This window comes from Populus alba, chromosome 4 (genome assembly GCF_005239225.2).
Source record: "Populus alba chromosome 4, ASM523922v2, whole genome shotgun sequence".
Classification (NCBI taxonomy): Eukaryota; Viridiplantae; Streptophyta; class Magnoliopsida; order Malpighiales; family Salicaceae; genus Populus; species Populus alba.
In genome coordinates, this window is record NC_133287.1 from 7941346 (window position 1) to 7965172 (window position 23827).

Sequence of the window (23827 nt, forward strand, 5' to 3'; positions counted from 1 at the left end):
TACAACTATACTCTAACTTTTTACATAGTAAAATAATTTGAGAGAAAAAGTTTCCTCTATGAATGAAAAGACAAATAAAAAAATATCGCTTTGTTATCTTATACTTAGTTCGAATAGTTGGATGGAAAATATCTCTGATTAACTATTTTGAAAAAAAATAGTATATTGAAAGGAAAACAAAATATTTGATTGAGAAAATTATTAAAAATTAGCAATTCTTTTAGTGCAATTATCCCAAGAACTTGTTACGAGGGAGCAAATGACCAAACATCAGTTGGTGAAGTGTTACACCACAACTGTAGTGCTACCATAAATCTTAAACGACATTATTGAAGATGACATCTTTCATCTACCATCTCTTTCCTCCTCCTCTTCTGAGAAAAAAACAACAAAAACCTAGTTCATGGTGGCTAAATTCCGATGTAACCAGGGAAAGCTGCGTGTGATTTGTGAGTGAGAGAGAGACCATACCATAATTAAGATTTTATTGATTTAAATTTTGAAAACAAAAATGTATTTTATCTCAACATTTTTAAATCAAATAAGTTAGATTTCTGTCTCATTCATTATCTTATATATCAAGCCAAACACTACTAAAGTGCTGCAATGAAGTCCTGTAAATGAATCCAAATTATACATAGAGGCAAAGATGTGCCTTATTGCTCGTTGGCCTAATTGCAAAAGCAAATTTAGCAACTAGTTAGCCGTTCTGTTGGGCAGGGTTTTTGTGGCTCATGATAGCCAAGTTTAACTGTTTATATTTTAACAATATCAATATGGCAAGGCTATCCAATTTCAAAATAATTGCTTTTAGTTCATGCATTCATCGATCCTTTTTAATGCATCATTTAAATATCATTAACATGTCATCATTAAAATGCAAACAACTTTATAAATGGTTAAGGGAATAATGGATCCTTCACCAAATAAAAAGAGGAGGGCATCTCATGATGATCATGACTAGAAAATTAGCAATATATAAAAAAATATCGATGAATTTTTTACCATCGATAAATTACAATGATATTTCTCAACAAACTATTTCCTTACAATGTCCCTTGATATACATTGATGAAAGATTTCCATTAGTGTATACCAAGGAAATTATAATGGGAAATGATGGAATGAAAAAAAGATAAAAAAATAACATGTCATTATTACGGATGATATTACCAATAAAATTAACTTGTCGCTACTATCTGTCAGTGTCATAATCTAATTTTTGACAACATAAATTCACCAAAAAAGAAAAATGAAAATGAATGAAGAATAATTTGAAGTTTGGGTCAAGATAACACAAATTAAAAGTTTTGAAGACTAATCAGGATGGAATTGGAAGTCAATTTTGGTAGAAATTGAAAGAATTGATAAGTTTGGGGACTTAATTAAACTTTGAATTAGTTTAATTAATGAAAACGATAGCTTAATTAAAGAATTGATAAATTTGAAGACTTAATTAAGCTTTGAATTAGTTTAATTAATGAAATCAATAGCTTAAGTGAAGAAATATTAAAATTCAAGGCTGATTTGAGTCAAAGTTGCAAGAAATTAAAGTATAAGGATCATAGTTGAGAGGAAAGGGTACTATAGGGATGTTAATTGATTTTTTCAGGGGTAATTTTAAAGGAATTAAAAGTTGAAAAGTCAATTAAGGACTGATTTGGTTAAATTGGAAACCAATGACCATTTTGTAAATGATGCTAAAATCCAAGGGTCCAATTGCAATTAATATAGGGGTGAAATTAAAAAAACAAAAGAGGGAATTTTCTGAATAAGAGGCTTGTTTGCAAAATTGCAAAGAGTTAGTGACCAAACTGAAAGATGGCCATTCCCATCCCAAAAGGACATCGTTTTAAAAACACTGTACATCTTCTTCTTCGTCTCAAACTGGGGAAAGCTTGCCTGCAAAAACCATAACCTCTAGCCAGGTCTCATTGCCCTTAGACAGACTTGGACGTAGACCGAATGGTCTACCATCTGACCCCTATCCAGCTGAATTTCCTCCACCGCCACAAGGTGCCAGCAGGCTGAGGAAACCACCACTAACAGTCCAGCAATGACATTGGTGTTCTAATCCAACCGAAACACAAAGTCCCAGACCTTATCAATATCCTGGGAAGATAAGGAGCAAATCTCAAGAAAGAAAGCCAATAAAAGGCAGAGGCAGGAAACTAAAGGAAAAAAAATAGAGAAACTGGGGAATAAAAGCACAAAGCAGAGAAAGACGAGAGAAGGAGAAAGCAAAACAAAAAAAAAAAAACAGAGGGGAGGTAGCCAAAAGCAGATGGACGAATCCCAATGTATACCAAGCTTCTTCTAGAACTCCAACAACCATGCACCCCATCACCAAGGAAGTCATTTATCTTTCCCTCCCCTTGAATGTTTTTTCTTTTTTTTTTATTTACTCCTGTTGGCCAAGCCAGGTCACTGGTTTGGCTAGTAACCTTACTGGGGTAGATTCAGTTAAAAAAAAATGGGTCTGGGAAGATACACTTTTATTTCTTTTCCTTTTATTTTATTTCCTTTTATTTTGATATCTGACCAAACATTTTTTTTTTATCAGAAAATTCCAGAAAAAATTGGGCATCTTTGTCAATTTATTTATGGGTCCATCGCACTCTTTTTGTATTGTTTTGTCATTTTGTTGTTTATTCGATTTGTAGAATTTTACTTTGAAATGCAAATATGATATGCAATACATCTCCTTTTCTTTTCTTTTTCTTTTCTTTTGTTTTTTTTTTTTTCTAAAAAAGGGATAATAAAAAAAGAAAGAAATAGTTTCATTTTTTTTAATCCAATTTTTACAAATTTATTCACTGACGTTAGAATCAGGAATACCATACATTTTAGGTTACGCAATATTTATCAATATAAGTTTGTTGTGTGCAGTACCACCTCATAGAGGGTTGTATGTTCTAAGCGAGATGTATATGTTGGGAAGTACATTGCATAATGGAAGTTCGACCACTTAATGTAAGTTTATTTTTTTTATCCTATACAATTAAAGAAAATAAACAATAGTGCATAAGTTTTGAATAATTAGTTCACTTAATGAATGAAATCTTAAGTATACAAATGTGGAGGTTATGATAACATTAGCGATGAAATCATTAATAAAAGTGTCATTATTTATGTGGAGTCAAGTTTTTAAAAATCTTAAATGAAAACCAATGATTGATGTATGGTTCGAAAAGTTCAAGGTTAATATATACTTAAATAATTTTTTTTATTATTATTTTTATTTGATTTTTTTTAATATTAATGAACTAATTCTCTTACAAATTTGATGTGCAAGGAAAATTTTTACTAGAATAAGGCTGACAATGTTGTTGCTAGTAGTGTTTGGGAGATTCACAGCACAACCAAGTAAGATTGAACTATCAATGTTAGATTGTTTATTTAAATGTTAGATTTTTAATTTTTAATATTTTTTTAATTTAAATGATAATTTATTTTCTATGTGATTTTTGGTATGAGGCGTAAAACAAAAAAAAATGCTAAAGAAAGAGGTTTTCCAAGCTAGGAAGACATGATATTTTGGAGGAATTTTAGGCCTCCACACATCTTGGAGGCTATATAGGAAACTTATATTTGCACTTGATGTCTGAGCATTTCATGCGGCAGTCATGGTTAGGGGTGGAGAACCAAAACATGGAGATTTATGGTTCAATTACCACATACACCAGCGGATCCATTATGTTCGGTTCGCATACAAAATGAATGGTAAGTTTTTTTTTTATTAGATTTATTTTTAAAAAATATTGTTTTATATGAAAATATTTAACTAACAATAGTTTTCTTTTGTAAATTACGGTTATTGGAGGCAAACCAAGACCGATTGAGCTTTTTGTAGAAACTCATATACGAAATGATGACCGTCAAAAAGGGATGCAATAACTTGTGATTAACCGAGCTCAAAAGTTTATTGTAAGTTGGATTTTAATAATTGTTTTCTTAAGTTATTATTTTTTAAAATTAACTTACTATTTTTTTTTCAGGAAACATATACAACTCAATTATAAAAGATATATAAGGACGATTCTTCAACCCATTCAAAACTTGATGCGAATTTGTGGTTGGAGGCTGGATTATCCAATGGACCCAATAAAAATCAAATTTATGATATCTCAAACACTATAACCAAGGATCTTCTTACAGGACGTAGTGTATCAACTATTGGGTCCTTCCAATTGACTTCAAGCTTTTAATCTACAAAGTTCCGGGAGCTTGTTCAAGAACAAGTTCAAGCTCCAACGACCTAGCTTACTACTAAGATAGAGCAGCTTAGTGCTGAGACGACTGAATTTTGATGATTGTAAATAGAGTTTTTGGCAAATGTTCGTGGTACATGTGGTCCACCTCATCCCTCATCCAATCCTGATAAAGATCCATCTTCGCCTCCTCCTCTTTAGCACCTGCCCTATAGATGAATTATATTCAAACTAATAATTTCTAAATTTACAATAAATATTTGGTTTTTTAATTTAGATTTATTTCTTTTAATTTTTTATAGTCTGTTTATTTTGATTTTTTATAGTCTTAATTGATTTTTTAAAGAAAAATATTATATACATTAATGATAGAATTACTTGTAGAATAGGTCCGTTGGATTGTTCCAAAGAGTTTAAGAAATTACATGAATGTCACTCATCATTACGGATAATATCATCCACGAACTAATTTTATAGGAAAGTTTGAGAGAGTTTGAAAACAATTACATGACCTTACTGCATATAATATGTAAATCATTAACGATTTCAATCCATTTGTAATATGAAATAAATCATTGATGAAATTATAAACGGTTTTATATGTCGGTAATATGACATTCTCATCAATCGAATTACAGACAAAATGATGAATCTAAATTTTTTAGTTTGGCTTGTCTTTTCTATCTGTAAATTCATTGGTGATTATATTACCAATAAAATGACTAACTATATAAAAATCATCGATCATTGGTTTTTTGACTAATAGTACCGTTTATAATTCTGGTGGTAAATATTTTTTTTAATAGAATCAATGTTTAAATATAGATGAAACAATACATCAATAATTATGAAAAATTCTAGAGTGTAAACATTCATTAAAAAGAATTCAAAAAGCGGTTAATAATTTAAAAATTAAGTGTAAATAAATTATATTTCAAATAAAAATAGAATTAACCTAACCCCTGTATAAATAAAGAGAAACTAATTTGGCAATCTAGTTATTAAGTGTAATTAAATTTAATTTCAAACAAAAATACTAAAAAAAATCAACCTATCAACTTTTGAAAAAAAAAATTATAATATTCAAACTATATATATATATATATATATGAGAGAGAGAGATAGACACAAAATTACATCCAAGTTCACAAAAACAAAATGATAAAATATTTATCTTTTCAAAAATTATTTTGTTAATTTCTCATTGTTTTGAAATATAATACGACAGATTGACCCGTAATTCAAATAATCTAAGATCTAAGTTGGGCTAGATTTCAATAAAAATAAGAAAAAAATTAGTCCAATAAAACCTAGTAAAAAATTAAGGTTAACTTGACAAAATCAGCTTCAGGAAAAAACAATCAAAATTCATTAATTTTTTTTTCTTTTTAAATTTTTTTAGTGTTTTCTTTTGCATTTTTTATAAAATAAAAAATAAATTTACCGAGGTAACAAGGTGATTCACGTGGTCTCTGACTTGGAACTTTTGTGACTGGGAACTTCGTTTATCAACCTCCAAGTTAGATTTAAAACCTATGTAATTTCCTCTTATATATATATATATATATATAGAATTATAGCTAGAATATCATGAAGTTTTCATTTTTAAATTAAACTATTAAATAATTATTCGTTAATTACAACGTCACTAAAAATTCTTTAATCATGTTGCATCGTCTTACATGAATGACCCCACGAAATTTGTTCGTGTTTGTTAATAGAGAAAAGGCCTATTCTCCCACATATATAGAAAGAAACAGCCCTTCATAGACTCGTTGAGATGAGAGAGACAAGAGTCTTGTTTTAAGCTCCCGTTAATTTCATAACCAAGGGCTTAGATTTGCCTCCATATATATCCCTTGCCTCTCTTTGTCTCTCTCTGAGAGCTTGTCTAGACATGGGAAGAACAGCAAGCTCTTCACTTCTCTTAACCTTCACATTCATCGTCTCTTTCTCATCTCTCACTTGTCCTTCACTTTCAGCTTCCACAGATGCATTTGTCTTTGGCGGTTGCACTCCACAAAAATATGTACAAGACTCACCTTTTGAGTCCAACCTTAATTCTCTCCTTACTTCTCTTGTCAACTCAGCTACATACTCTTCTTACAACAACTATACCATTATGGGGTCAAGCCCACAAGATCTTGTTTACGGGCTTTACCAGTGCCGTGGTGACCTGTCAATGCCTGATTGTGCCACATGTGTCGCCCGTGCCGTGAGCCAACTCGGTGTTCTGTGTGCTCAGACATGTGGCGGAGCATTGCAGCTGCAAGGTTGCTATGTAAAGTATGATAATACAACGTTTTTGGGCGTGGAAGATAAGAGTGTGGTACTGAAGAAATGTGGACCTTCGGTTGGGTATGATACGGATGCTATGAACCTTAGGGATGCAGTTTTAGGGGGGCTGGCTAGAACTGGTGGGGCTTATCGGGTTGGCGGATCAGGTGATGTCCAGGGTGTGGCCCAATGCATCGGTGACTTGAGTACCGGAGAATGTCAGGATTGTTTGTCGGAGGCGATCATGCGGCTGAAATCCGACTGCGGCACGGCGGATTATGGTGATATGTTCTTGGCTAAGTGCTACGCTAGGTACACCACCGGTGGCCCTCATGTGTATACCAAGTCTCATAGTGGTAAGCATAGTTTCAAATCATGACTAATTAAGGGCTAGTTTTTCTACGTATTTAACCTCATTTCAAACTGTAGTTAGCCACAATAAGCATAAAAGGATGTTTTCTGTGGTCAACCATAGTTTATAATGTATAGATAAACACATGCTATAAATTTCTTCGAGGAAAGTACAAAATGTCTATGGGAGAAGTGAAAGACTAGAATGTTTTGAGACGAGAGAAGTGATTGGATTGCAATTTTGTTTTTTATTTACAATTTCCAAATGCAGATAAATCTACCAGTGAAGGGGAGAAGACATTTGCAATAATTATTGGGCTATTGGCTGGAGTAGCTTTGCTCATTATTTTTCTTTCTTTCCTTCGAAAGGTGTTCGGAGGAAATGGTAAAATCCCAACTTTTCTTGCCTTCAATTTTTCTCTTTTTTTTTTCCTGACTGCCAATATTGTTTCCCATGCATGCAGGTAAATAAATTAGCCCAATTATTTCAAAGACCTTGGCATAGCACTCAATCTCAGCCGATCTACTCCTGGTGCTTCTTTTGCTTTCCTTTCCTTTCTTCATGATGTCGACTTTCCCCTCTCTCTCTATGTTCCCTTTTCAAGATTTTCTTTGATTTTACTCTCAAAAGGAAGGATTGAGCAAAAGAGGTTTAGAGGGGGAGTGGCATGTATCCAAAAAAAACAAAGTTGGGAAAAAGGGTGAAAGGGAAGCTAAGATTCCACTCTCCTCTCCCACTTTTGATAAAGTTGTATTGTCCTGATGTGAAAAGATTGGCATATTCCTTTTGTAAAGTTGAAAATTATGACTATCTTTTTAGAACTTTGAATAAGTCCTTTCCATGATTCATTTGTGATTGTCTATCAATTACAGAAGGGCAAGTCTTGTTAATTTGTGCTGCTTTGAATGTCAAGCGTGAGAAAGAAAACCATGTTCATCTCGAAGAACAGACAGTTTTAGCTCTATATTCAAGATTCAAGAACGAAGTTTGGATTTTTTTTATTGAATTTGATGCTTCTTAAAATCTGGAGTCAACACAACTTTGAATTTTGACAGATTCAGGTGATTGAGAATACTTAACTCTGTTGTTCCTAAGCCAGAACATATCAGTTTTCACTTTTGTACTCAAAAAAGGCAAAACTTCATTATCATTCCTAATGTTTTCAATTTCACCCCAATCTATTAGAAATTGGACACTGTTACCCTTCCATGGACATGAAATATCGATGCAAAAAAAAAAAAACTATATAAAAAAAAAGGTTTCAGATGAATTCGGTAAGTGCTGGCTGCTTAAAGTATGAAGGCAATCTAACAGAATAAAACTGAGATTTATTTCATAATCTGAGCTATTCACATGTACTCAGAACTTATTCTTACTTTCTCTAGGCCCCAAGTAATTTGTTCCCTCCATTAATGTTCACCATACCTTATGGCAAGTCCTGCTGCGGGCATCATTCTTTTGAACTTCTGTGGACGCAGCTCTTCTTTTCAAATCTGTCTCTTTACTTTCAAGTAATTTACCTTCTTGCTTCCATAGAAAGAAGATTTGTGTGTGTGTGATTTTAGGGAAAATTGGATCTCGAGCTAAAAGCTTTCACCTTTTTCTCCAAACTAAGCAACTTTAAAGAATTTCTCAAAAGAAAAGTTGAAAAAAATTACTTGTTTAAAAATTACTATAAAATAAAATCCAGACCCCAGTACACTTTTTTTTCCTTGAGAAAGACCCCTTTTACACTTTAATTTGATTTGATCATGTGAAAAAAAACCCAATGATATCATCATCATTTATAATATTGAAGATAATATTTATTAGTATGAAAACTGGAGCCATACTGACAAATAACTCTTAAATAAAAGTTTAGTGTAAAGAAGCATAAATAAATATAACCCTGAAAGGTATATATTAACTGGTCAAATTCTAAATTTATTTTTAAAAAATTACTAGTTTAAATTTTATAAATCTCAGAGCCACTACAAACTTACATAGTCATTAATTTCAAGGTTCGTAGGATTAGTCGAGATACACGCAAGCTGGCCGGTCCGAATATCCACATTAATAAAAAAATATAATTTAATTGGACCATATTAGAATGCTCTTTAAGTCTCTATACAAATTCATGTGGGTATAATTAAAATTAGGATAATTATTCTTCAACCATAACGCCAAGTGATGTATATCTAAAGATATTTAGTTGAATTAATTATAAGAAAGAAGAGAGTACCTTTTCAACCAAGTTTTAATTAATTCCATGAAGAATCATTACATGAATTTAGTTAATGTACATTTAACTAATCACATTAGTAATTTTGAAGTTTGTTTGTTGCATCAACCAATCCAATAATTTGATCTACATAAATCCACTCCAGTCCACGAAACTTTTTTCCCAATTTCACCAAAATGTCCACCTCAAGAATTTCAAAGGAAAGATCCATAAAAATAAAAAATAAAAAATAAAAAAATCTTATGATTGCTTAAAAGAATAGCTATGAATCAATGCCTCATTTTACTCAACTCAACTATGTACGAAAGAACACTGTTGGGGTTTAAAAATATAGGTCAAACCTTCATGTGTTGGAGAGGAAACTCTCTTAATTAGACCAAAGAATATGAAAATCCCATCATTATCAACTACATTGCAATGCATGATAGCTAGCACCATAGTGGACTACATGCATGTAGGCATAATTTGGAGACAAACAAAGGCAAGAATCATGCAGAATATACTGAAATCCATCATCCACTACTGCTTTTTAGCCATGCATTATCATAAAGATCATATAATTAATCAAGAATGTTAAGAGGTTTCTTTCATTTAGATGCATGGGACTTCGACTAGTCATATTGCTGAAAGCGTAGCTCGACATCCTGTAAGGCAGCAAACCCTTCGGTTTCCATAGCCATAACTTTATAATTGAAGACATTATCCAAATGAGCAATCATGCGATTGTTTTGAATCTAACAATGGGGCCCGTAAGGTGATAGGAACTTACAGGTGAAGAAACTGAAGTGATGGAAACAAAAGAGAGAGAATGAATGAATATAGTGTGCTCGTGAATCAAAAGTTTCTCTCCTGTAAAGGCTAGCAAGACATTGTGACCTCCAGAGGATTGCCAAGAGACCACATAGAGAATTGGGTAGTGTCATTCTCTTTTATTTCTTCTTTTTTCTTTTTCTTTTTTTCCCATTAAATGCTTGTAAATTAATAAGCTTTTGAGACTATAAAGCTGAAACTAGAATCTTACTTTATTAAAAAAAATAATTGATAGACAACCATTAAAACAAGTTTATGTATAGGATTTTACATGTATATAAAGCCCAACTACCTTGAATCACATAATAAAGCTATCCCTTCTCATCTTAAATCCTCTGTTTTTTTTTTTTTTTTTTTTTTTTTTTCAGGATGGATTTTAAGGCCTTTAAATAGAAATATCAAGTCTCCATTTGAATGTGTTCTCGAAAAGGTCTATACCATTGGATTATGTATAGAAATGAGATGAGAGAATTAAGCACACAACTCACGAGTAATTAAAAAAAAAAAAAGCCAAAAGGATTCAGGAATTCACTATACGTGTATTCATATTTTATTATGGATTTGCAAAGTAAATAACTATTTTATTCTTTTTACACAAAACCATAATGATCTTTTCCATGTAATTCAATTGTCATTAACAAATTAATCAGGAATATATGAGTCATCTCATATTTTAATTACATAGTAGAATTACTAAATATATCTTAAAAGCAAAAAAAAAAAAAATCATTTAACTTTTCTATTTAATTAAAAAATCAAGTGGCATTATTGTTTATGGTGATTCGACGACAATATCACTAGCAAGCTTTGAAATGAATAAATCTAGAGTTCAATATGTTCTGGGATTGGCTTAAGAATCTGTACGAACAAATAATTGGAAGTGTGCTGGTGTTTTCTCTGCTGTGCAATGTGTTGTCCTAATTAAACTTTCTCAATCCTTGATGATGAAGGCATTGTCTTCAAATTTCAGCAGCACAAACATAAAAGGTATCAAGCTTTAATGGGGATTATCTCCTGTTTATGCTTAAAAAGGTGGCAAGGTTGAAAATGCCTTCTCTGCTCCTCAAACCCAAAGAAAATTTCTCTTCCGGCTCTCATCTTTTTTCTTCTCTTTTTTCAATAATGAAGACCAGCATTAGTCTAACGTCCAAATCCCCATTAATGTCTCACACAAATATGAGACATCTGCCTCCTTCGGTTTGTCAAGCAGAAAAGCTGAGAGGGTTCTCTTCTTTCTTGAAAGTGAGATGTGTGTGATGCCTGATGACTCTTGCTAGCAGGTCACCATGGTCTCTTGACTGATTGATGCTCATGTATTTCTGGTGCTTTGCATCATTCTTCTTGCCAGCTGATTGCCCTAACAATAGTTCAATGCAATACAAGAGCAAAATATTCAGGTGATGTGGACTTGTGCATGGAAAGCAGTTCTTTAGATGAAGGGATCATTCCACTAGCAATCAGAAAGGCTGGAATGTTCAAGCATATTATAAAATGTATAGCAAGTATCTTTCGGTGGCAAGTGGCTATCTTGGTTTTTTTTTATCAAACACCGATTTCATGGAAATCCGGCAAGCAACGTACAGTTACCCGCTCCTCCACTGAGGCTGAGTATAAAGCCTTAGCAGATGGTACTGCTGAGATCATCTGGCTTCAATATTTGTTAACAAATCTTCAGGTTCCCTCCATCTCTGCTTCTACTATTTGGTGTGATAATCTTGGTACGACTTATCTCTCGGCAAATCCTATCTTTCATGCCCGTACTAAGCATGTTAAGGTAAATTATCATTTTGTCCGTGACCAGGTTGTGAAGAAGGAAATTCAGATTCACTTTATCCCCTCTCGGGATCAACTTACTGATGTCTTCACCAAACCACTCTCCGCTGCGTCCTTTACTACTTTAAGGTTGAAGCTTTGAATCGATCCTCCACCCTCAACTTGAGAGGACATATTATAGAATGTATATCTCTGAATAGAAAATTAATGTAGGATTAATTCAATATTGTAATCCCCATAGTTACTGTTATATTCTACCCGATATATATATAAATAAAAAAGGTTGGCTAAAGCCTACCTAAGTTATTTTGTTATTCTCAACTAAGCAGACATTTTGTGCAAAAACACAAAATTTGATCAGCTATGCAGGCGTTAGATTTATGCGAGTTGATAATTGACTAATGAATAAAAGTGCTATATATTCTCAAACGCGAAAGAGTGTCTCAAAGTATTGATAGACACCGCAACTTCTATAATCCAATTCGCCACTGCTACTGTTATCTCTTGGCTTAGGCTCCAAATCACATATATTGTTAGGTGTCCCGTCACAAGTATTATGAAATATAACTCTACCACCATTCATGAGTAAACAAGCTTCGACTCTTCTTCCTTTTCAGTGCGAAGCACCCTTAACACTGAAAGCGCGCAAGGCTCTCTAATTTCTCTAGTGAAGATCCACATGGTATCTTACAAACCAACCAGAATGATTAGATGGCATCTCCAAGACATAGAATTGTGAAAAATTGGAGAGCTCATCGGCACCTGCCATGTTCAAACGGCCACGAGACTCCCCAAATTACTGAATCCGTGTCTTGGGGCATTTCCAAATTATCGTCATCATTGATCACATAGCTACAATAGTCTACAAGATTTGCAGGAGGCATGGGAACCCCCCTAGCACCTGACTTGTTCTTTATTTGCTCCATGGGTTTTAGCAAGTAAGCGGAAGAACAAAGCAGAAAGCCATTGCAAAAATGCTCTATTTTGATCCGAGGTACATCGAGATAATCCAAGAGAGAGCCTTTTGTAGTGTCCTTGAGGGTTGTGTTTGAGAGAGGCAGAATTCAGGGTCAGAAATCGCACAAGTTATTGTTTTTGACACACTTTTGAATTGGAGAAATGGTTTTGCAGGAATTAGAAGTAGAAGTTCAGTAACAATATCTTGGTATTTACCAATGGTTTGAGCTGAAAAATGGATTGATTGCATTTCTTTGGTGTTCATAGTTCTAACACAAAATTACTGAACTTTCAACCTTTCCACTACTTTTCTATCACCAAGATTTGAACTTTCAACAAATTTTTCTACTCTTCTCAACTGGGAGATCGAATTATACCAACAAAGAATTAAGAAACTGACATGGGAAATTTTACCTGTTCATGCTTGAGTTCTGAAGATGTAAAAGATTGAAACTTTTCTACATGCCAAAACCCCTTCTTTTCCCTTCACGCTCTCTCCATTTTTTAAATTTGAACTTACAACTCAATTGAAATTAAGTCCTTTTTAAGGATATATCTTCTACATGATTATATGGTAAAAAAAAAAAAAAAAACCCACCTCTTGCAACTACATAGCACATCTGGGTTTATAAAAGGATATATTAAGACAAATCCAGTTATTATTGAATAATTTGAAAGCTTAACTGTATTTTGGTCAGCAGCCAGCAACAACTGTGAGCCCTGCTCTTTAAAGGTTGTGTTCCAATTGACATTTAACATTGCTAATAAAGCAGAACACTTCTCACATGGATGATTTATTACTCTCCAAATTATTTTTTCATGAGAAATAAAAAAAAAGAACAAGAAGTAATTATAACTTGCATAAGATCTTATGTTTCTTTTCTAGGCCTGGGGAAGCATTGTGTCTTGGGCTAGGCTTTGTTTCAAGTACCGTATTCTAAGCCTAAGGCCATAGCCCTTATATCTCTATCCAGCCATGAGTATTCCTCTGAGTGTGCTTTAGGATCAGTAATCTCAGGACAAGATCCCTGCTAAATTAATGAAAAGCTTTCTTGTTGAGGCCTAAGGATTTTTTATAATTTTGTAACCGGCTCGGCTCAACAGATCAACCAGAAACCTAGTCAATCCAAAACTAAAATCAGATCGAGTTAAAAAAAAATAAGAAAAGAAAAATAACCTTTCAGCTAATTAAAATGCTTCTTATAAGGTAGTATTGTTTCTTAAGACCTATCATAAGGTTGTTGGCAAGCTTGTTCGCACAGTAATAGTAGTTAGCACCATATCCATGATTCCTATTGATTGCTTTCTTTTCCTTAAAGCCCATTTCAAGTTTGTTATGACTTGTATTTATAGCTAATGCCTCTAAAAAATAAAATTACTTGATTACTCGTTTTCTTCCATCGTTGCTTGGTAAGAAATTAAACCTTGTAAGATGTTATGATGTAAGATTAGTTGTCTATTTAAAAGGTATAAAATCTTCTGCTATATATATATATGTGTGTGTGTGTGTGTGAATTTAAAGACGTGATCGGGTTAAAGCCATTTGTTTTCAACTCGAAAAAAATAAAAAGCTACAATCATAGTTGGTTTATATACTTTAATTAGTGTTTGGGATAAATTATTTGTAATGTTAGATTGTGTCTTCCCCAATACAAGTATGCATAGATGTGAACTTGAATAATTTTGTATACCATAAAATGAGAAATTTAATATGTGCTTTTATCTAAAATATGCTTATATAATAAAATTTCTTTTTAGATAATATTATTGGACTAATGGTGTATCCAAATTTAACAAGTATAAAAAATACAAAAAAACCCTCAAACTTACAAAGCATTTTTATTAGCCTCGAGCTACTACATCTCAGTCCATCTTGAGTATGCTATCACACTTATAAAATCTTGTTGGGCATGACACCTTCTCAAGCATGTCACGCCAAACAAGAGTTAGGGGTGTTAGCGCTTAACACCTTTTATTGGGTTTAGGTGTTATGCATGGATCCAATAACATGTGGATGTTGGGGCGCCAACACCCCTTACTAGGTCGATGTATAATGCTTGAATTCAATTAATTTTTAGGCTTGGGCATACATCTCAATAATTTTATGGGTTCAAGCACGTACTTTAAACCTAATTTTTTTTTAATAATTTTTTTAAGATTCCACGTGAGTCCCTCGAATTTTTACAAGTTTTGACGAACTCATTATGATAACTATATATTAACTTGAGGGCTATTGATTGATTTAAATTTAACGAGCCCTAACAATCCCAAAAAAACCTAAAAATAAAAACTAGCAAGCATGCTTTTTGGACAGGCCACCATGCATAAGCCCAACTGCTACCATGATGTTCTAGCTCGTGCATGGTGGCCTGAGCTCATGCTGAGCATGATACCTTGGGGATTTTATTAATTTTACCTGAACTCATGTTTTTGATATTTTAAATATTATTTTTTGATATTTGATTTTTTTTTACTCAAATCCTACTGAGATCGCAACCAATAAGTAGTTGAATGCTAAATATATATGCCACCTATACATGAATTAATGTATTCATTAAAAAAAAAATCTCTTCCTCGTGATCTCTCTCTAAATTTATATATAAAATGATAACAATAAAAACAAAATCATTTATGATAAGAGTCAGAACCTCAAAGATTACACATGCAACATTAACATAATATCACCATATCCTCTCCCATCCTTCACTTTTTCTCTCTTAATAAAAAGAATATTTGAAATATGTCGTTCATCATACTTTTCATATGAAATTTTCATGAGGGTCATGCAACATATAGAGTGGAAAATAGAGTGTCTTCACACATCTTTTAATGGATCCAAAACAATACCAAAAGACACTGGATTTTATTTGCGTCTATAACATATATTAATTATATATTCTTGTCTTTTAAGTTATCCTTGTAGTATACTTGTGATTATAATTATTAGACTCATTTGTCAATTGTTTTTATTAAAACAATATAATTTTAATTTTTTTTTAATATAGACTTGATTAAGATTTGATCAAATCAACTATTTTACTAAAATTTTGAGTAGACCAATGAAGAAGCTCTATCATCCCACCTCAAATACATTAAGGCAACGTTTGGAAAACACGGGTCAACTTGTGTTTTCAATAATTTTTTATATATTTTGAATTATTTTGATACGTTGATCTCAAAAATAATTTTTTTAAAATAATAAAAATATTTTTTTTGTTGCATTTTAGTATGAAAAGCACTTTAAAAAAAACTACAAGAACACTTCCAAACAGATCCTTAATATTGACCATGCAGCAAGGAGAGTATTCAAATTAAAGATTTAATATCCCTTTCTTCTTTTATAAGAAAAGTGTATGTTAACGAACAAAAAATTATCAATCTTTCACATTATCAAGATGAATTAATTTTGTCTGCGTCTTGAATGTGGAATTATACAAGATTGTCAATTAAGTGTTCATGTCTTCGAGTATATATTCTTTGCGTAAATATTACTTGCCAGCAAAGTAAGTATACAGCGATCTTTCATTGTGTGAACTCAAAAATTCGTCCGGACCTAAGGAAGACAGTGAAAGCAACTTTGATGATAACATTAATCTCCATGATCCGTTTGTCAACCTCGTGTTAATACCAGAGTATTTTGAAACGTGGAATATCAACCTCGTGTTAATACCAGAGTATTTTGAAACTTGGTTAAAATTATGATTTTTAAAAATTTAATTTATTTTGTTTTAAATTTATTTTTTTATATTTTAAAATTTTTTTTGATGTGTTGATATCATAAAAAATATTTTTAAATAAAAAATATTTTTTAATGCATTTATGAGCTAAAATTATTTTAAACTACAACCATTGTCATACTCTCGAACATCTTCTAAAAGCTTATTAATTTGATATTGTAATAATTATTATTTTTTAAAATATTTTTTTATTTAAAAATATATCAAAATAATATTTTTTTAATTTATTTTTAACATCGCATATCAAAATAATCTAAAAATATTTTGTTTTTCAAAAACACTTATCAGATGTAAAAACAATTGGAACACTGAGAGGTATAACTCAATTGGTCAGCCTGTAGATTTGTTTCTTAGAGGTCACCAGTTCGAGTTTCATAAATCTTAGTGTCACTAAAAACTTACATAATCATTAATTTTAAAACCTAAAAAATTAATCGAGATACATGCAAGCTGGCTTGAACAACAACGTTTATATATATATAACAATGGTATTTAAATTTGGATAGGTGTGATAATTAATGGCAACATTCAATTAATGCTGCTCGGTGTTCCTTTTAATGTTGTAAAACTCTGAAAGCGAATGGTCCTTCAAGAATGCCGTTGGGATAACTTTGGTTGCCTCTATTGATACTCTTCTTTTTGCTAATAGCACTTCTATTAATTTCTTTAAGATGCAAGATGACGACAATGTTGTCTCTTTCTATCTTTTGAATTGTGAATATTATTCCTTTGAAATAATCCACTATTTTATGTCAATTGTGAGACTTAAACTTTCATAACCAGAATTTTTAGATTTACAAATAAATTTTTTTATCAATATTTATACTCACAATTTATTAACATAAATTTTTTCATTGAACTTAAAAATAACATGCTATCATATTTTTTTTATTATATTTTTTTAATTGTAACTTCATCGGTTTTATTTCAAGTTTCCAATATAAAAAATGATAAGTTAGATTTTTAATATTCCAAACTTGGAACAAAATTAGTAGTCTCTTCATCCAGGTGGTTCTCATGAAAGTTAACGATCGAAGTTCATAACTTGGACTTTGATAGAATTGTGAGAAAAATCAACTCTTCCAACAATAACAAATCCAAAATTTCAAGGATCTATTTGTTATTTACGAAAGTGGAGGATAGAATGTGTCAAGATTATTGAGCTACAAGGACTTCCACTCGTCGAAAGAAGAAAAAAAAAATTGATTTCGTGTAGGGTATCATCACTAAAAATTTAAAAAATTAAAAAGGGAAAGGGAAAAGAATTGTGTGGGGAAGCACTCTAACGTGGGCAATTGATTTGACTCGGTTCGAACTAATTCGAATAATCTATTCAAAACAAATAGTACGGTTTGGTTTTCTAATTAAAAAACTGAATTAGTCCATTGTTTTTTTTTTATTAGTTTTTTTTTTTTACAACCTTTGATATAATAAACTTTGGATTTTTATTTTTTAAAAAAAAAAACTTAATTTAGCTTAATTCTTTTCTCGGTTTCTCAAATCTAATTTTTTTTAATTTAATAAAATTGTATGGATTTAATGTTTTTTAAAAAAAATTATTCCATTTTTCAAGTTGATTTCTTATTAATTCAATTCTTGAGTTATTTACTCATTATCAATGAATTCTGTCCAATACTTTATTTGGTAATATTGTTAAACATGTTTTTCATATTGTTTTCCTCTAAAAATTATCAAATTAATGCTTTTAATGATGTTTTTCCATGATTTTGACATAACAATGTTAAAAAAAAATATATATATATATATTATTTTAATATATTTTTTCTTTGTAAAGACTCCGTGGATCACGTTACCAAACCAACAATAACTCTACTCTTCACCCTCATTGTTGCACGACCATCATGTGCCGAGCGGTCCCCCTAAGGATTATTTGTCGAAGGTTGAACCGCTATTGACGATCCAATCAAAATCAAAAGTATCACAGTACCGTGACATTTGTCCAGCCATCTGTTGCCACGTCAAATCGCCTACTTTGTATTGGCCAGCGTAATAACCTAAAAAAAAAAAAAAGAGCAATGTAATTTTGATTGATAAATCCACAAAGCTGTATTTTTGTATTCGTGACCGACCAATGGTAGCTTTTTGACTAAATTTGTAAAAACGAAGAAAGTGGTCCCGAATCTGTAGCATACGATCATGACAGTTGTCAAGGAATCTCTCTTCTTTTCTTCTTACATTATTACATCGTCCTAATAAAATTGAATTGATTAATGATGCCTTGTTGGAGTTCTTCTTTTCTTGATTTTTAATTAAGATATATATATATATATATATATATATATATATATATATCCAAGATCTAAGATACTAATTAATAGGATTAATCTTAAAATGATATCGTTTTAGTATGTATATATTTTTTTTAAAATAAAATAATAATGTTTTGGAGAACAAAACTCTTAAAGTTGATTTGGATAAGTTTTACCCGTATTTGACAGAATTAATTGTGTCATTGTATGAGTTGGTGAGTTACTGAATCGATTCATTAAGTAAACCAAGTTTAATAGCTATAAAATAATTATTGTTATTGAATAATTAAGATTCTATCAAGCTTTCATCAATAAATAAATAAAATAAAATTAATATTGAACTGACGGTGTATATATTATAGGTTAAGAATTGAGAAGGTAAGCCTCCAGCAAAGGAGAAGGTGAGAATCTATTCAGAAACATACTTTACAAAAAGTGAGATATCATTCCTCGAATTTATTATTAGAATTTTCATATTTTTCTTTTAATTTTAGATACCAATTATGAAATTTAAATCCATCTCATTTCAATAATTGAAATTAAGATTTTTATAAACTGTCAATAACATTTAATTAATCTATCAAAGGATGAGCTAGTTCTGCTAGCTTAAACATGATGTCCATGCCTAACGTGGATTCGTTAACTTCTTAGAAAATTTTTAATATGTCCTTACATTTCATAAGTTTTTATTTGTTTTTGTATTTAAAATATATTTTTTAAAAAAATTAAATTTTTTATTTTTTTTTATTTTAAATTAATAGTTTTTGGTGTTTTAAGATTATTTTGATGCATTAATTTCAAAATTAATTTTAAAAAAATAAAAAAAATATTATTTTAATACATTTCTAAATAAATAAAAAAATACTTTAAAAAACAATTACAACCACACTTTCAAACAAGAAAAAAAATGTTATTTGTCCCCTTATGCTCGATCGTTTTAAAGGGAAAAAGTTGATGAAAGACATTAATATATTTTTTGGAGTATAGTTACGATTATTTTTAAAAATATTTTTTGTGTCGAAATGTATTAAAATAATATATTTTTTATTTTTTTTAAAAAAATTAAAATTAATATATCAAAACAATTCAAAATATAAAAAAAAAAAATTAAATGATGTCTAAGACAGTTACTTCTTGCTGCTTTATTTTCATGAACTGTCCACGAAATTATTAAAAACGAGCTACTTTCTCGGCATATTAAACAATATAAAGTGAAAAGAGACAGCTTGGCAAGTTTCCAGGGGAATAAATAGATTGAAATTTGGTTGAATATTGTTTTTCCTTTTTTTTTTTTTAATGATTGAACCTAAAGCCGTTTAATTTATTGAGAATAATCCTAGTAATTTTAGAATTAATAATAGAATTTGGCAACCCATTTTAATTTCATGACCTTTTTTTGTTTTTATTTTTCATTATACTCTCTTAAATGTATTAATTTAGACACATGTATAAATATTTAGACAAAAATTTTTGGGTTAATAATAGTCATCATCGTCCTAGAAGGACTGTATAATTTATAGGAAATATTATTAAACTATAACAATAGACAACTCAGCAGAGGAAGTGAGTTCTACCTTCCAATGTCTTGGCTTGGGCTTTAACAGTACACAGCAGCATCATTTTCTCTCTGTCTTTCTTTGCCTCCCCCCTCCACAGGGGCACAACCATCTGTCTAAGAGTTGAAAAAACCATCTGTCTAAAATTCAAGAATTCACACCACCCCATTTTCATTTTTGAGAACCTTCAAATCCCAATATAAAACTTTTTTTGATCCTGTCCAAAACTTGAAGAAACCAAAGAGCAACCTTAAACAAAAAAAAAAAAAAAAAACAGTTCTGTTAGTTAACTAATATATATTATATTCTTAGTTGGTTTTCATTTTTGGTTTCGCCACCAAAAATGAAGCCAAGACCAACTCTTTTAGTCTCGATAGCTTTCTTTGTGTTTTTCTCATTGAATTCGTTATCTACCGTGGAGTCAGATCTAGCTTCCGAGAGGGCAGCTTTGGTAACTCTACGTGATGCAGTTGGAGGCAGATCACTTTTGTGGAACCTGTCAGAGCATCCATGTCAATGGGTGGGAGTGTTTTGTGACCAAAAGAACAGTACGGTTGTTGAGTTAAGGTTACCTGCCATGGGATTTTCAGGGAAGCTGCCTGTTGCACTTGGAAATTTAACAAGTTTGCAAACACTGTCTTTGAGGTTCAATGCACTTTCAGGGCAAATTCCAGCTGATATAGGCGATATTATTTCTCTACGTAATCTTTATTTGCAAGGGAACTTCTTTTCTGGGGAGATTCCTGAATTCTTGTTCAAGTTACAGAACTTGGTAAGGTTAAACTTGGCTAATAATAACTTCTCTGGTGTGATCTCTCCAAGTTTTAATAACTTGACTAGGTTGGATACTTTGTATTTGGAGAGGAATCAGCTTACTGGTTCCATTCCTGACTTGAATTTGCCACTTGATCAATTCAATGTTTCTTTTAACAATTTGACCGGTCCTATTCCTCAGAAGTTGTCTAGTAAGCCTGCAAGTGCTTTTCAAGGGACCTTGCTTTGTGGGGGACCTTTGGTTTCTTGCAATGGCACTTCAAATGGTGGTGATAAGTTGTCTGGTGGAGCAATTGCTGGGATTGTTATTGGATGTGTAATTGGATTTTTGTTAATTTTATTGATCTTGATCTTCTTGTGTCGACGAAAGAGAGACAAAAAAGAAGTAGGGTCTAAAGATGTTGAGCAGCAAAGGGAAAGAGAAGTTGAGATCCCCGGTGAGAAGGCGGCCGGGGGGAGTGGTAATGTGAGTGCAGGGCAAACTGGGGCGGTGGTGAAAAGTGAAGCTAAGAGTAGTGGAACTAAGAATTTGGTGTTCTTCGGGAACGCGGTGAGGGCATTTGATTTGGAGGACTTGTTGAAAGCTTCCGCAGAGGTTTTGGGGAAGGGAACGTTTGGTACTGCCTATAAGGCCACTTTGGATGTGGGGTTGGTGGTGGCTGTGAAGAGGCTGAAGGAAGTAACGGTACCGGAGAAGGAATTTAGAGAGAAGATTGAAGGGGTTGGAAAAATGAATCATGAGAATTTGGTTCCATTGAGGGCTTATTATTACAGCCGGGATGAAAAGCTTCTTGTTCATGATTACATGCCCATGGGAAGCTTATCTGCACTTTTGCATGGTGAGCACTGCCTTCTTCTTTCATAATGTTTAATTCCCGTTTGGTTCCTTATAGTTTCTGTTCTTTTTCTTTCCTAACCGTCTTGATTGTTGGATTTTTCATATGTCTGGTATATGATTCTGTTATCTTTCAAGACTAATTACTTGATTTTGGGTATTCTGACATGCTTATTTCATGTAATAAAACTGCTGATACTTTCGTATAATTCTGTCATGTAATTCCTATCTGGAAATCGCATTTTGCAGAATGAGATTTACCGCGTGTAATTTAAAATCCTAAACTATGCTTTTATTTGATAGAAGTCATGTTTCATTGGATCATTGACAATTGAAGTCCTCTTAAACTGCCATGAGAGAATAGTTATAAATGGACAACTGCAGTTTAGTTGCATTCTGGTCTCTTGAAAGCATTCAATCATGGTTTTATGTGTAGATGTTAGCATCTGTCTCTTGAAACTATTTGAGAATTTTGAGAATTGAGATACATGAGCAGCAGATTAAGGTAAATATATGTTGTTTTTGCTTGTTATAACATTTGGTTTCAACTGCAGGAAATAAAGGTTCTGGCAGGACTCCATTGAATTGGGAGACAAGGTCTGCAATTGCTCTTGGAGCTGCCAGAGGGATTGCGTACATCCACTCTCAGGGCCCTGCAAACTCTCATGGAAACATTAAGTCATCAAATATCCTCCTCACCACTTCGTTTGAAGCCCGTGTCTCTGACTTCGGCCTCGCACACCTAGCAGGTCCTACTCCCACTCCCAACCGCATCGATGGCTATCGTGCACCAGAGGTGACGGATGCTCGTAAAGTATCCCAAAAGGCTGATGTCTACAGCTTTGGTATATTGCTGTTGGAATTGCTCACAGGGAAGGCTCCAACACATACGCAATTGAATGATGAGGGTGTAGACCTTCCAAGATGGGTCCAATCTGTTGTCAGAGAAGAATGGTCTGCTGAGGTGTTTGATCCTGAGCTTCTTCGATACCAGACTGTAGAGGAGGATATGGTTCAGCTCCTACAGCTTGCAAGCGATTGCACTGCTCAATATCCTGACAACCGCCCTTCAATGTCCGAGGTGAGAAGCCGAATGGAGGACCTTTGTCGTTCTAGCTCACAAGAACATGACATTATCGATGACAAGTCCTCTTAACATACTTATGGGGTTGATTCAGATGCACCACCATCTTCTTAAATGACAAAAAAAATCATAAATCTCTCCATGTTTCCCGGTTTTCATACATTGTTTAATGCAATGCTTCATTTGTTTGTTTGTTCTTGGGTTCATCTTGTTTGTGAACTCCTTTCCCATTTCCTTCTGTTCATTTTTCCTTTACCTGTTTTCATAGCTGCAGTTTACTTCTGCATTTTGTTTTACCTTTGATGCTGTTTCTTATAGGAGAACTCCAACAGTATTATTCTTACTTGGCTGTGTGAAAGTGTGAATAACCAGCAAATTATTTCAGTTGAGTACATGGTCCTGTAATTCTTTAAACATCATTATTTACTTTTTCTTTGGTATTTTCCTCTGTAAGCTTTTGGCCATGGATGTTAAGCTCTTGCTGTGTCAGATTTTGTTACCCATAGGCTTTTTTAATAGGAGATGAGTGATCAAGGCATTATTCTGCAATAAATAATCATGATTTAAGAGGCAGGCGCTGTGTCAAGTTGAACATCAATCAAGGGTCATGTCCATTCATAGTTTGATTCGGACAAAGACTTGTTCTTGCCTTTCTCATTGTGATACATCGATCAAGACAGAAGCATCCTTCTTGAGGTCACGCCAATTTCTTGCCACTCGTGTTAATGGGAAACAACGCTTGACAACATTTCAGAAAATATGGCTTTTGCTCCTTCTTCAGCTTTTTTGAACTTTTTGGTGATTAGTTTCAACAAAATCACTTCGTAATTAAGATTAAAATTCGGTTCATGCTTGCCATTTTCGGTCACTTCCTATCATTATTTCTAGCAATCCAACAATATGGCATGTTTCCTCATGGTCTGTGATTTTATCCCCTTGTGTTCTCTACACTGTTGCAACTCCCTATCTA

At 32.4% G+C, this 23827-nt stretch overlaps 2 protein-coding genes across 2 annotated transcripts; both read left to right on the forward strand.

The window, feature by feature from the left end:
- Nucleotides 1–5974: 5974 nt before the first annotated feature.
- Nucleotides 5975–7706, forward strand: LOC118049186 (plasmodesmata-located protein 7). The gene is made up of 3 exons (XM_035059115.2): nt 5975–6844; nt 7111–7224; nt 7304–7706. Exons 1-3 carry the CDS (start codon nt 6109–6111, stop codon nt 7309–7311), a joined length of 858 nt encoding a protein of 285 aa, XP_034915006.1. The 5' UTR covers nt 5975–6108; the 3' UTR covers nt 7312–7706.
- A 12461-nt stretch (nt 7707–20167) lies between these two features.
- LOC118048815 (probable inactive receptor kinase At1g48480) lies at nt 20168–23050 on the forward strand. The gene is made up of 2 exons (XM_035058638.2): nt 20168–21777; nt 22328–23050. The coding sequence occupies exons 1-2, from the start codon at nt 20508–20510 to the stop codon at nt 22927–22929; spliced, it is 1872 nt and encodes a 623-aa protein (XP_034914529.1). The 5' UTR covers nt 20168–20507; the 3' UTR covers nt 22930–23050.
- The last annotated feature ends 777 nt before the right edge of the window (nt 23051–23827 follow it).

Coding starts and splice junctions, on each gene's coding strand:
- LOC118048815 (XM_035058638.2), top strand. CDS start 20,508: ATGAAGCCAAGACCAACTCTTTTAGTCTCGATAGCTTTCTTTGTGTTT. Junction 21,778..22,327: donor CTTATCTGCACTTTTGCATG/GTGAGCACTGCC, acceptor TTTCAACTGCAG/GAAATAAAGGTTCTGGCAGG.
- LOC118049186 (XM_035059115.2), top strand. CDS start 6,109: ATGGGAAGAACAGCAAGCTCTTCACTTCTCTTAACCTTCACATTCATC. Junction 6,845..7,110: donor GTATACCAAGTCTCATAGTG/GTAAGCATAGTT, acceptor TTCCAAATGCAG/ATAAATCTACCAGTGAAGGG.